Below are 13,976 nucleotides of genomic sequence, written 5' to 3' on the forward strand. Positions count from 1 at the left end.
ACCTGGCAACAGTGGTTTTCAGACTTTTGCAGTTCAAGCCTCCTCTAGAGGCCCTTTGGCCATTAAGTCATAGTTCCAAGAACACCTGAAAAGTCAAGGCTCTGAGCCTCACGGTTTGGGAACCGTTTAAGAAATATAAAGGGTGATCCTTGAATTTTTTTTTTAAGGAGGAAGAGGAAAGAGGAAGAAATTATAATTTTAAGCAAATGGATCCTGCCTGGAAGGTCTTGCAACGCATGCACTTTAGAGACTAAGGACTGTGCATTTGTGAGAGACGGAAAATCTCTTTTTTTTTTTTTAATATAGGGAAAATAGTCAATATAATTTTAATAAATCAGAAACTAGCTGTAGTAGCAATGTCAATGCAGTAGTGGTGTTTGCCTAGTAAATGAGCATATCATCTGCATTTAGAGAAATCCTCTGTGACCCTTAGTTTCAGTCCTTCAGTTAAGTGAAATGCCCTTGTTTAGCCACTGAAAGTGTACCATTAACCAAAACCTAAGCCTGAGGATGTATATAAATAACCAAAGGGGCAAAAAACCAAGGGGCAAATTCACTAAAGCGCGAAGCGGCTAGCGCAAATTCGCCAGCGTGACGTCATTTCGTTACTACGCTAATTCACTAACTTGCCCATTTTACTGAACGTTACCTCTTGCGCAAGACTTGCCTTCGCCACCTCAGACCAGGTGAAGTGCAATAGAGTAGATATGGATTGCTTCAAAAAAAAAGTTAAGTCCAAAAAACGCTGGCGTCCCTCCTTCCCCCCTACATTTCCAAACATATGACAACTCAATGATACATTGGGCACATGTATAGGGCAAAATAACACCTCTATTTTATTTCATGAACCTTTTTCCAGCCTTGTGTAGTGTAATGTATTTGCTGCTACATATACGTCCATTCAACTTTAACTTGGCGCCGTATGCAAATTAGGCATCGCTAGCGTATCTTCGCTTTGCTTGACGAATTAACACTAGAGCAACTTCGCTACCGTTCGCCTCCCTGAGCACAACTTCGGATTTAGTGAATTAGCGGCGCCCTGGCGAATGTGTCGCTAGCGCATTTTTGCTGCTTAGTGAATTTGCCCCCAAGCTTTAGCTGTGTCCAGAATTAGAGTGAAATGGTTATTACTGCTGCTTGCAGCATGGGATACAAGGCTCAAGGCTTATGTAACAATAATAAGTTACTGTAGTTTAGAAGGTCACTGTGGTCATTCAGAGAAAGAGATAAAGAAAATGTTCGAGCTGCCTAAAGAATAAGGAATAATTGTAAGCTTTAGATAAGCAGAACAGGCACAGTTCCATGATACGGCATATTTATTATATAGTGTTTTATTCCAGCCCCAAACATTGGGACGAGTCAAACAGATATCCCTGTTTTGGATCCATTGGACCTATATATTGTATAGGATTTGGAGGAAATTGCAAACCTTGCCTGATATAGCTTTGTTATATTGGTTGCACCGGCATGGTAATGGTCAGCACCTAGAAAATAAAACCAAGTGTTACATTTAATGAGGAGCCTGCAGGCCAGGTTACAATCATAATAATGTGCATAGATTGAAATACAAAATACATGTACTGTCTCATGTAGGCAATGGCATTAAAATTAAGACTAGTTAAAGTGTTTCAAATAGGAGCATATTGCCTGGCAGTCTTTTTTTTTTTTTTAAAGAGAAACTACTCATATAACCTATTTAAACTAAACTATGAGGGCACAGAATTTACATTTAGAACTGTCACATGGTTAATGTCTGCAGTGCTAGAGCAGCATCTATTTTAAGCAACTGCTATTCTCAGAGGAGGCTTAAGGTAGAAGTAGAAATGCAAATATGAAGCAAAAAGAATCTGAGAACACAGCAAATGAATGCAGGCCCTGCCCAATCAGTTCCAATCCCAAACTACCCAAAGTGTCACACTTAGCTAGAGCAAGTCTTACCTACCTGATATAAAATGTATCCTGGAAGACAATGTTAACATTTGAAGAGTTCAGATATGTTTGTCTCCTTACATCTCAGCAAGGCTCAATAAAATAAGCTGTACCCAACATATAATAGTACAAACCCAATAGACTTAGACTGGTTACTTTCCAGACTCTGATCAGCGACAGAATATGGCAGCTGTGTAATTTATCTTCCCCCCCCCCAGGGAATGATGTCTGTTCTCTCCGCTGAGCCTTACTTCTCAAGCAGCTGTGACAACCTGCCAAGTATTCCTCTAAATGTTCTCATTGTGCTGCAAGAATGTCTCCCATCTAGCCAGAGCTGGGCAAAAAATGAGGGTGCCCATAGCAAGCACCAGCTTCATCTCCCCCCCCCCCCCCCAACTCGTGCAACTCTCCCCTCCAGTCGGCAACTCTCTCCTCACGCTTCCACTGCTCCCTGCTCTCCAACTCCTCTTCTCACCCACCTTGCTGCTTCTGCAGGGCTGTAGTTAGAGGAGGCAGCTAATGTACGTTCCTAGGGACTAGTGCTCCCCCACCGTTGCATTCAAGGCATGTGTCCCTATGACTACCTCTAGTTCTGGCCTTGCAACTGACCAGCTGTTAACCTGCAACCTTAGAAAATGCATATTATTTTCTAGCACAGAGCAAAAATACTTTGGCCTGATTGTCATGGTCAGGACAACGTGGTAAGACTTTCTTTGTGTAAGAAAATAGACAAAGTATAATAAGGGCAACCATAACCAAGGCCACCTAAAACAAAAGCTGCATTGACTATATTGCAGTTGTCTACGTGGAATGATGCGTGTTTTTCACAGCTTGCTTAGAACAAGATGCCTCTACTGATGGAGCACACATATTTTGAGCTTTTCTGTAAAAACAACAAATCTACTGCTACGTTTATTCATATGGCACCTACTTTTGTGTCTCGGTTGAACTGTGCTCCACTCTCCTCCTGCACGATGTTGTAAGGAAGGAAGATATCCAGGTGGTACAAATCAGGCCTTCCCCATAGCACTATTCGATCTTCACCAAGGTCTAAAACCAGGGATCTAACGGACGTCTGGAAAAAAAAAAAACTGCATGAAAGATATTGGAATCTGCATTCCCATAGATCAAATAATTAATTCATTACTGGAATAAAGAGGAAGGTCACCATGAGACTCTGTGTCATTGGGGTTCACAAACAGAGGTATAAACAGAGGACAAATTTGCACCTGGGCATTAACCCATAGCAACCAGTGATTATTTGTTTTTCAGCCAGTTGCAGGTACAACAATGAAAGCAAACATCTAACTAATTGGTATAAATTCCTGTCCAGATCCAAATTTGTCTTCCAGTATGTTATAGCTGGTGCCAATCTTCTCAGTTTTGAACTGGTCTTTATTTTGTATTGTTTATTGTTCTTGAATTAATAGGCTTCCTATCCTGCCACTTCCAGCCTGTTTGGCTAGCCAACAAAAAAGAAAAAAGCAACAGGAATAGTTTTTTCAGAAACAAAAAGAAGACAGAACTTACCACATTTGGCAAGGATATTTCTGCAACAAGGAAGCTTGGGTGCCCTTCAGATGGCTCTGCCGCAATTGTGTACTCTGGCACCTTTGGTGAACTGAGGAGAAAATGAAAAAGGAATAACAAGTGCAAGAAGATAAAGTAGTAAGAGATTCAATGGGAAATTGGCGAGTTCTAAGAGCAGACGTTTAGGGCTGACCCTTAGAGGCCCAGCTTGAATAGAATTCATTCATGAGAAGACTGAATGGAGTGGGTGCTGATTTGGTGTTCTGGAACTTTAAATCCGTGTAACGAAATCAAACATTATTTATTGCTAACCATGTTACCAGATAAAGAGTAATTTAAAATAAAATGTATTTACTTAATCTATAAAAACATTTATTCTATTTTAACTCCTTGGAATACCCTTTCAGATAAGACAATTGTTTTTTCTTAACGCACCTTTGGATCTCTGAAATGAGGGGCTTGCTCTGAAGTGTCTGTGATGAACTAAAACAAAACAAAGTAGTTACCTGTCCACATGCAAAAAGACTGCAAAAAAACAAGCATAATCATTACAGCAGGCATTTTCTATAGAGTCATTCATCTGTAAGGTGGAGCATAAAAATGGTCCACCAATCGCTTTAAGGTGGGTCACCAGATCCACTTTCTACAGTAACACTTTTCTTCTACATTAACTATTAAAAAGTGATATGTTAATTACACACCTGATCTTGGGTAATTATTTTCTGTTAAACTGCAACATTAGCTCAGCTATGATCATGGACACTGCATAATGTGCAGGCACTCCTTATCTGAAAGGATAACAGGCAGCAGCTGGGGGAAGGAAAGGGTTTATTTATATAGTCTCGGTTGACTGCTGATTTGTTTTCATTGTTTTTTTGTACCGATCAGACTTTAGTTTCAATTGCTCTGTAGCACTGTTTAGAGCAAGAGATAGCAAAAACAATAAATATTTAGTCATCAAAACAATAGGCAAAAAGTATATTCAACACAAGCCTAGTTAATTAAACGAATGTTAAAAAGTGGGGTAAACTGTCCCTTTTAAGTATGATCATATTAGATCAGATGTCCATTTCTACCTTGTATCCAGTTCCTGAATAATGGGCTTTGATTTTGTTCTGATGTTTTGGTCAGAAATGGATCCCATGAACTTCCGATTCTTCAGCATTCGCCAATCTGCAGAGGGAATATGGAAATATGCTTAAGACTTAGTAGGACTTTATCAAATTATAAATAATTACATAAAGTTAGTTTCTTACAGTCTGCAGGAGTGCAGTTGGCCTTTATAATAAATTGTGTATAGTTACTTGTAGCCCATGACACAATTCTTTTTTAGCTCCCAATCAAGAATGTTTAAGTCAAAGGAAAATTTATTAAGCTGTTTCCACATTGCCTCAAATAAAGAAAATCCGTTCTGATTCCAAAGTGGCAATCAATCAAGCGACTGAATCAGGAGGTTATGTTGAAATATTCAGAAGGGGTTTTTTTTTTTTCAGTGAGAGCTGTGAAGAAGCGGAATTCTCTTCCTAAATCAGTCATACTGATACATTAGATAGCTTTAAGAAGGGGTTGGATGTTGTTTAGCAAGTAAGGGGATACAGGGTTATGGAAGATAGCTCATAGTACAAGTTGATGCAGGGACTGGTCCGATTGCCATTTTGGAGTCAGAAAGAAAAAATCTTCCCACTCGGAGGCAAATTTTGAACATAACTTACTATACTACTAGCACAACCCATGTCAAACATCAGCAGTTACCTCTAGAGAGCTCCATTTCATATTTGTTTTCCAGACCTTCCATTGCCACTGTGATGAAAAATTCCCTGAACAGCTCATTGCTCTGAGGAAAGGAAAATGCCAGAAACTCAGGGCATGGAGTCACCATATGAAACAATCTTTGATTTGTTCATTGTAATAGGGATGCACCAAATCTACAATTTGGGATTCAACCGAATCCCCGAATCCTTGGTGAAAGAACCGAATCCTAATTTGCATATGCAAATTAGGGACAGGAAAGGAAAAAGTGGAAACAATTCTTTTGACGAAAAGTCACGTGATTTCCCTACCACATATGCAAATTAGGATTTGGATTCAGTTCGGCCAGGCACAAGGATTTGGCTGAATCCAAATCCTGCTTAAAAAGGCTGAATCCCGAACTGAATCCTGGATTCGGTGCATCCCTAATTACTTAAATAGACTTTAATTAATAAACAATAAGCATTGTAAAAAAAAAAAAAAAAAAAAAAGTACACCCAACCAAAAGAGGATAAATACAAGCTGATGTTTAAAGTGAAACCGCTAAAAGGTTATGCAGTTTATTGCCAATAAATTAGCCACAAAAGTGCAAGCTAGAACACTATATTTATTCTGTAGAATGCTTTACCATAGAATAAACAGCTCTAGGAACTCTCTCGGTTTGTTTAGGATAGCAGCTGCCATATTAGCTTAGTGTGACATAACTTCCTGCCTGAGCCTCTCCCTGCTCACTCATAGCTCTGGGCTCAGATTGCAGCAGGGAGGGGAAAGTGGAGTAAACTGAGCATGCTCAAGCCCTAGCCCTGTAAGTTTAAGATGAAAGAAGGAAGTCTGATACAGAAGAACATGTGTACACAATAGAAAAAGTGGTGTTTCTTTTGATAGAGGACTCAGAGCAGCATTACTTTGAGGGCTTACTTGTCTATTTACATAGGCCTTTTTGATAAAAGCTTACTTAGTTTTAACCTTTCCTTCTCCATTAAAGGACGCTTCTATAAGGATACCACTGCTGTGCAAAAATAAATTATCCATAGAAAAATACTAAAATCCTTTCTTGGGCTCTTTAACACATCTTCACTCTCACAGGCGGTCTCTCTACCTATACTCAGCAAGAAAGGTTTACATAAGATTTATTGTTTCCAAAAACCCACAATACCCTTGCGTATAAAACATTTATGCCTGATTGTTAACTGCTTGCAATCACTTGGTGGGTACCTTCATCTTATCGAAGAAAGTGCTGTTTATGACAATGTCGTACACTGTGCAACCGTTCCCACCTGCAGATAAAATAAAAATAAAGAAAACTGCTTGTAAGCAAAAATCCTGAGCACTGAAACAATACAGACCATATACATTAATGTATATCGTTTGCCAAGTTCCTAAACTGACCAGAGCCATATATATCCTGTATTAGAGAAGAGCTTTCATAATGATACATTTTGGTGCACATTCTATATTAAAATAACAGACCAATCAAGATTGATGATGATAAATATTAAAACATACTATTGTCTACTTCCACGTGCGGTTCTCCAATGCTCATAGGAACACGGTACCCTGAAGGGTCATCAGATTCCAAGATGTTAACCAGCTCCGCCTCACTTAAATCTGGGGGTGCTGGGATGTCATTTGTCTTGCAAATGTTTATAAAGATCTTTGCTTTTTCAGAGGTTTGGGTCTTAATGCAGAAACCTAGAGCAAAAGTAATAGTTGAGATCACAGAAATTCCCAAATATGTGCTAAATAATAAATGTCTCAAGCTAATGCTAATTATAAACAACAACTAAGTACTAGGAGTACATAAAGGACCATTATGTTCTTTACGCATTAATTTCTCTTTAATGTAAATATTGCAGAATAAATGTAGAATTTTTCTTGAAGGTGTTACTACACTGTCCAACCATTCACTGACTTTTTTGGCATAACTTTGCTTATTTCATCACTGGGGGGGTGTGATCAGCTGACAATGACAGGTAATGCAAAATTGTAGGTATAGCAGCAAAAGGAATGATTCATTAGCTTTGTTAACAGTTTGTACAGAGATATGTTATCATGCAACCATATTATCCACAGTAGAGGGTTTAAACATACCTGGTTGTGGCCTGATTTGTTTTGATTCAGGAGTGTTGGGTAATCTGTTCTGCATCTCTTGCTTAGCCTTCAAGAGGAGACATATTTAAGGATTATGAAAATAAACTATGAAATATATATATATATACACACAGTAATAGGAGAAAGGATTAGTTTTAAAATTACATTTAACTGTTTTTAAAATGTATTTGTAGTCAAAATGCAATTCTTAAAAAAAGAAAAAAAATGAAAGACCTTCAAACATACAGCAGTGCAGAAAGAAAATGGAGGATTAGAAGGATCAGAAAGAAAATGGAGGATTAGAAGGATCAGAAATATTGACTTCATGCACATGCTTTTAAAGGTGATTTTATGCTTGAAGACAAATCAAAGGAGCACAGAAATGACCAATGAGCTAAAAATATCCATCGGCGGGAGCAGGATACTTTCCTAACTTTTTCCAAACAAATAACATAACCAAAACTGAAAGTGTGAAAAAAAAACCTGGGACATGTCAGGGCATCAAAATCCCCTTTCTCTTTTCAGTGATGGAAAAAACAGGATTTACTAAAAGGGATGTACCAAAACAGGCAAATACTAAAAATAAAAATATGCAGCACAACCTAGCTTCAGCCGAGGAACCCATATCAGAGCCATAAAATATGATTAACATCTGTAAGTGGGAATAGGATAAGTACACAAAAAAAAACACAAAAAGTAATGCTTTTTGTAATCCACCAGGCATTAAGACCTTAGCCTGTGGCTGTTGGCAATGGATATATAAGCACAACACTTACCTTTAACAACATTTGTTCATAAAGAGCCTGTTCAAACTCAGAATTTAACTCTGCTGAGAGCAAGGATTTATCAGATTCCATCTTCTCAGGCTAATAGTCGCAACTGTGAATCCTGTTTTCTCTCACTGTGAAAGGACTACAAAAACAAAAAAAAAAAAAAAAGGTAATTTCATTTATAACTTGATAGGAAGTATAAAAACCCAGTAAGATTGAAAGAAATACTTTTACTTGTATCAAAATCTGCTAATTGTATTATTGCCAGAAAACTGATCATGCATTGAGAGACTACTTTTAATTCAATATAAATTCAGTTTATGCTTCTAAATAAATCTAGAATGTAGTGGAGTTTGTACAAGTCCTTGCAGATGCCAGATTGTTTATATTTTCAAAGTCTGATTTGCTTATGGCTGAGCAATGGTAAATCTATCATACACTTGTATTCATTTGAAAACTGCACAGTTTTGCCAAAAATAAGCCCATATTCTGGATATACTATGTTAATATAATGTTAATAATTAAAGGGGTTTTTCGCCTTTCAATTAACTTTTCGTATGATGTAGAGAGTGACATTCTGTGAAAAATTGCAATAGGATTTCAATTTAATTATTTGTGGTTGAGTTATTTAGCTTTTTATTCAGCAGCTCCCCAGTTTCCAATTTCAGCAATCTGGTCCTGCAGCGGGTCGGGTACCCGCGATTACCCGCAAAAATCTGTGGTACCCTGTGGGTTGCAGGTTTAAGTTTCGGGGGCGGGAATAGAAGCGGGTCTTCGGTCCTCCAGGTTTGCAGGTCGTGGGCCTTCTCAATAGTGAGTTTTACTCCTTTTTTTATTACGCCTACTTCTAATGATGTCAATTCCAGTTTACGACAGCACTTCCTGTTTCTTGATGGTCGTGGATCAGGTTGTGGATAATGTACTTGCGGGTCAGGTAGCGGGTCCAACCGGGTAAGTATGCGGAGTGCGGGTCGGGTTCAGGTTGAACAAATTGGTTCTGCGCAGGGTCCAAATTACCTAACTATGCATTGATTTGAATAAGAGACTGGAACAGGAATATGAGACGCCTGAATAGAAAGATGTAAGGAGCGCTGCGGTTCCTTAATATTGATTTACAAATAAAGTTATACATACATAAAAAGTTGTACTGACAATACATTTATAGCCTTACAGAGCATTTGTTTTTTAGATGGGGTCAGTGACCCCCATTTGAAAGCTGCAAAGAGTCAGAAGAAGAAGGCAAATAATTCCAAAACTATAAAGAAAATTAAAAATGAAGGCAATGGAAAAGTTGCTTAGAATAATCAACAGTTAACTAAAAAGTGAACCACCCCCTTAACACCAAGTTAATCGATTAGCGCTGGGCAAATTAGCACATGGGCGGTAACCCATAGCAACCAGTGAAATGAGTGATTTGCGTTGTTCAGCCAGCATAAGGAAAGCAAACAAATATGTGACTGGCTTTGTCCACAGCTATTAAATGAGCCCCAGTGCAGCATTCGTTGGCTCCATAGGATTCCACATACTTCTCAGGTACCAGCACCGCCGCCATCAAATCCCTTTACCCTCGCATGAAGCAGCACGCTCCATCTCACCTTAGCAACCACAGCAGCATTCGGGATTCTTAACACTGACACTTCCGCGGTGCTGTTGGATTTCCGGTTGACCTTCTTCCGGTCTTCGGAAGTTCGTTCTCTGTTTCATATAGTGCATTTTAGCATTTTTTGAGCAATTTCCATCCCAGTGGGGGTAACTTCAATATGAAACGGACATAAAGCCCTAAAATGTATTATTGCCTTAGAGACAGTTCTGCTGACGTCAGCCACGTGTCAGTGGGCATTGCTTTGGCTCCTCCCCCTGCCTTTTACGCCCCTTTCTTGTCAATAGTCTGTCATTGAGTTTGCTAAAGTTCCGCTTGTAGCTATGGCTGCCTCCACTGCAGCGGAGAGACACTCGGTTAAGGACATTTTCATGAGCATGGAGTACGGGCCGGCCCCGGAGGCTGCCAATATAGCTCAGGTGAGAGTCTGTCCGCGTATCTCTCCTGGGGAAGGACGGATCAACTTGGAATGATAAGTGTGATTATTACAGTGAGGATATTATGGCTGACACTTTATTTCTGTTCTTAAATGTGTGTGTTTCATCATGTAGTTAAAGGAGTTGATGCTATAGAGAGCGATAATCTTAGACAATTTGCAATTGGTTGTAATTTTTTGTGGCTTTTTGAGTTATTTAGCTTTTTATTCAGCAGCTCTCCAGTTTGCAATTTCAGAAATCTGGTTGCTAGGGTCCAAATTACCCTAGCAACCATGCATTGATTTGAATAAGAGACTGGAATATGCAGGTTCGGACTGGGGGGTCCGGGGCCCAATGGGGCTGCTGCTTAGGGTCCCCCAACCACTGCCCCCCACCCCAACAGCAAATAAATCCTCAGGCCCCAAAAGTTGCAACCCCCCTCTGCCCCCACCTTTTTTCCTACTCGCTGCAGCAACCGAGGGCTGGAAAGGAGTTCACGGAGCAGCGCTAATAGCGGGTCTGAGCCAACAGGGCCCACAAGCACCTGGGCCCATCGTGTTTTTTTGCCGGTGTCCCGCAGCCGCCGGCCCAGTCTGTCCTTGAGAATATGAATAGGAGAGGGACTAGACTAGACTAGAGGGAGAAGAAAGATAAATAATAAAAAGTAGCAATAACAATACATGTGTAGCCTTACAGAGCATTTGTTTTTAGATTTGAGGGAAAAAAATTAAGGCCAATTTAAAAATTGCTTAGAATTAGCCATTCTATAACTAGGGATGCACCGAATCTAGGATTCGGTTCAGGATTCGGCCTTTTTCAGCAGGATTTGGCCGAATCCTTCTGCTTGGACGAACCAAATCCTAATTTGCATATGCAAATTAGGGGCGGTGAGGGAACTTGCATGACTTTTTGTCACAAAACAAGGAAGTAAAAAAAAAATCCCCTTCCCTCCTGTAATTTGCATATGCAAATTAGGGTTCGGTATTTGGCCGAATCTTTCCCTAAGGATTCGGGGGTTCGGCCGAATCCAAAATAGTGTATTCGGTGCATCCCTATCTATAACATACTAAAAGTTCACTTAAAGGTGAACCACCGCTTATAACATCCATGCAAGGTTAGGCAGAGGCAATGGCTGACCCTCGGTTTTAATCGAACTACAGCTTTCTGCCGGTCTAAAACATCTGTACAAAGCATGCGTTCTGTGCTGTGCATGGGAACTGTGGTGCTGTGGTTACAGCCTGTGTCATTTACTGCCCACTGCAGTCATTGATGTCAGTATTGAATACTGCCAGCTGAGGTGATTACTGTTGGTACTAAGTGCTGTATAGTGTAGCAATTACAGTTAGTGGCGGATTCGTAAGATATGAGGCCCCTAGTCCCCACGTTCTTTGCCTGCCTTCTTCTTCCAGGTGCACCAGACAAGACCCAGCACAAATAAAACTAAATATTAAAAGATACTGAAATTGAAATACTAAATTTAAAGGGGTACTGTCATGGGGAAACAGTAATCACAGTAGCAGGCAATAGTTAGTACTGACAGTAATCACTGCACTGGACAGTAGTTGAGACTGTAATCGGGGAGCTGATTAATGCATAGGGGTATTTAGGCCAGAGTCTAGTGTGATCAGGGGAACACCTAGTTTTTTTAAAGGGATCCTGTCATCAGAAAACATGTTTTTTTCAAAATGAATCAGTTAATAGTGCTGCTCCAGCAGAATTCTGCACTGCAATCCATTTCTCAAAAGAGCAAACAGATTTTTTTATGTAAAATTTTGAAATCTGACATGGGGCTAGACATATTGTCAATTTCCCAGCTGCCCCAAGTCATGTGACTTGTGCTCTGATAAACTTCTTTACTGCTGTACTGCAAGTTGAAGTGATATCACCCTTCTCCCTTTTCCCCCCAGCAGCCAAACAACAGAACAATGGGAAGGTAACCAGATCCATAACACAAGATAACAGCTGCCTGGTAGATCTAAGAACAACACTCAATAGTAAAAACCCATGTCCCACTGAGACACATTCAGTTATATTGAGAAGGAAAAACAGCAGCCTGCCACAAAGCATTCCTCTCCTAAAGTGCAGGCACAAGTCACATGACCAGGGGCAGCTGGGAAATTGACAAAATGTCTAGCCCCATGTCAGATTTCAAAATTAAATATAAAAAAATCTGTTTGCTCTTTTGAGAAATGGATTTCAGTGCAGAATTCTGCTGGAGCAGCACTATTAACTGATGCGTTTTGAAAAAAACATGTTTTCTGATGACAGGATCCCTTTAAAAAAACTAGGTGTTCCCCTGATCACACTAGACTCTGGCCTAAATACCCCTATGCATTAATCAGCTCCCCGATTACAGTCTCAACTACTGTCCAGTGCAGTGATTACTGTCAGTACTAACTATTGCCTGCTACTGTGATTACTGTTGGCAATAACTACTGCTTACGCACTGATTACAGTCAGTTCTAGTTACCGCCCCGTGCTGCAACTGTTGCCAGTATTAAATAGTGTTGAATGGATTGATTATGGTCAATGCTATCTAGTCCCTGGTGCAGTGATTACTAGCAGTTCTAATTGCTACCTACTGCTTTGATTACTGCCAGTGCTAACTACTTCAGAGGGTTGTGATTATCGCCAGTGCCACTGTATACTTGATGGCTGCCAACTGGCTTCCACCTACTACAGGTATGGGACCCGTAATCCAGATTGCTCAGGACCTGGGGGTTTTCCAGATAAAGGATCTTTCTGTAATTTGGATGCCCGTCTACTAAAAATACTTCAAATATGAAATTAATTAAACCGAACTGCTTTGCTTCTAATAAGGATCAATTATATCTTAGTTGGGATCAAGTACAAGCTACTGTTTTATTATTACAGAGAAAAAGGAAATACTTTTTAAAAATGTGAATGATTTGATTAAAATGGAGTCTATAGAAGATGGCCTTCTGTAATTCATTGCCTTCTGGATAATGGGTTTCCAAATGACGGACTCACTATCTGTACTGACAACTGATGAGTTTACTGTAGGCAAAATAGTACCATGGGCCAAAAATAGTAATACTCTCCACCAGTCTGTAAAACAGGTACAGGTATGGGACCTGTTATCCAGAATGCTCAGGACCTGGGGTGTTCCAGATAATGGATCTTTCCATATTGGGATATAGGGAATTCTACTTCAGATAACCAAGAAGGGAAGATTCCTTTATTATATCAGTCATGTATGGTATGGGATCCATTAACCGGAAACCCCTTACCCAGAAAGCTCTGAATTATGGAAAGTCCCATAGACTCCATTTTATCCACATAATCCAAATTTTTAAAAATGATTTTCATTTTCTCTGTAATAATAAAATAGTAGCTTGTACTTGATCCCAACTAAGATCTAATTAATCCTTATTGGAGGCAAAACCAGCCTATTGGGTTTATTTAATGTTTTCATGATTTTCAAGAAGACTTAAGGTATGAAGATCCAAATTACTGAAAGATCTGTTATCCTAAAAACTCCAGGTCCCATGCATTCTGGATAACTATATATATATATATATATATATATATATATATATATATATATATATATATATATATATATATTTATATTCCATTGTGGTTGGGCAGAGTGACCTTGCTTCTATTTGCTCTACATATGGATTACTAGTTGGTTATGTTATGTCAATAGTACAGTACAAAGGTGCCTTCCATGTTTGTTTGGATATGTGCTATATTGGTTGTTTTCACTGTTATAATATACCTTTGTTAGAGGTATAGCAACAGCAGGTTTGTAAGGAGGTAACTCTAAAGAGATTATTACCATTTACTTGTGGTGTGTTAATACTAATTGTAAATGTACCTCCTTCATAATTTTATGAAGAAATATCCTCTCTGTTGAAGGCTTTT

The 13,976-nt window shown here is 39.3% G+C and overlaps 2 protein-coding genes across 3 annotated transcripts in view; one reads left to right on the plus strand and one right to left on the minus strand.

Annotated features, from left to right (window-relative positions):
• Positions 1-286: 286 nt before the first annotated feature.
• Positions 287-9,785, minus strand: pih1d1.L (PIH1 domain containing 1 L homeolog). 2 transcript variants are annotated; one of them, NM_001086169.1, is given in 11 exon segments: positions 287-1,484; positions 2,861-3,004; positions 3,460-3,550; positions 3,895-3,942; positions 4,536-4,632; positions 5,212-5,293; positions 6,424-6,485; positions 6,715-6,900; positions 7,300-7,366; positions 8,076-8,211; positions 9,596-9,664. In NM_001086169.1, coding segments are annotated over 10 exon segments (894 nt in total). In that variant the 5' UTR covers positions 8,157-8,211; positions 9,596-9,664; the 3' UTR covers positions 287-1,448.
• A 171-nt stretch (positions 9,786-9,956) lies between these two features.
• Positions 9,957-13,976, plus strand: part of aldh16a1.L (aldehyde dehydrogenase 16 family member A1 L homeolog) — a 37,481-nt gene continuing 33,461 nt past the window's right edge. Inside the window, exon 1 of the mRNA XM_018226369.2 lies at positions 9,957-10,088. Within this exon, the coding sequence (XP_018081858.1) occupies positions 9,993-10,088 (96 nt within the window). The 5' untranslated portion in view covers positions 9,957-9,992. The remainder of the gene's footprint in view (positions 10,089-13,976) is intronic.

The sequence above is a fragment of the Xenopus laevis genome, chromosome 7L, assembly GCF_017654675.1.
Source record: "Xenopus laevis strain J_2021 chromosome 7L, Xenopus_laevis_v10.1, whole genome shotgun sequence".
In the NCBI taxonomy this organism is placed as follows: Eukaryota; Metazoa; Chordata; class Amphibia; order Anura; family Pipidae; genus Xenopus; species Xenopus laevis.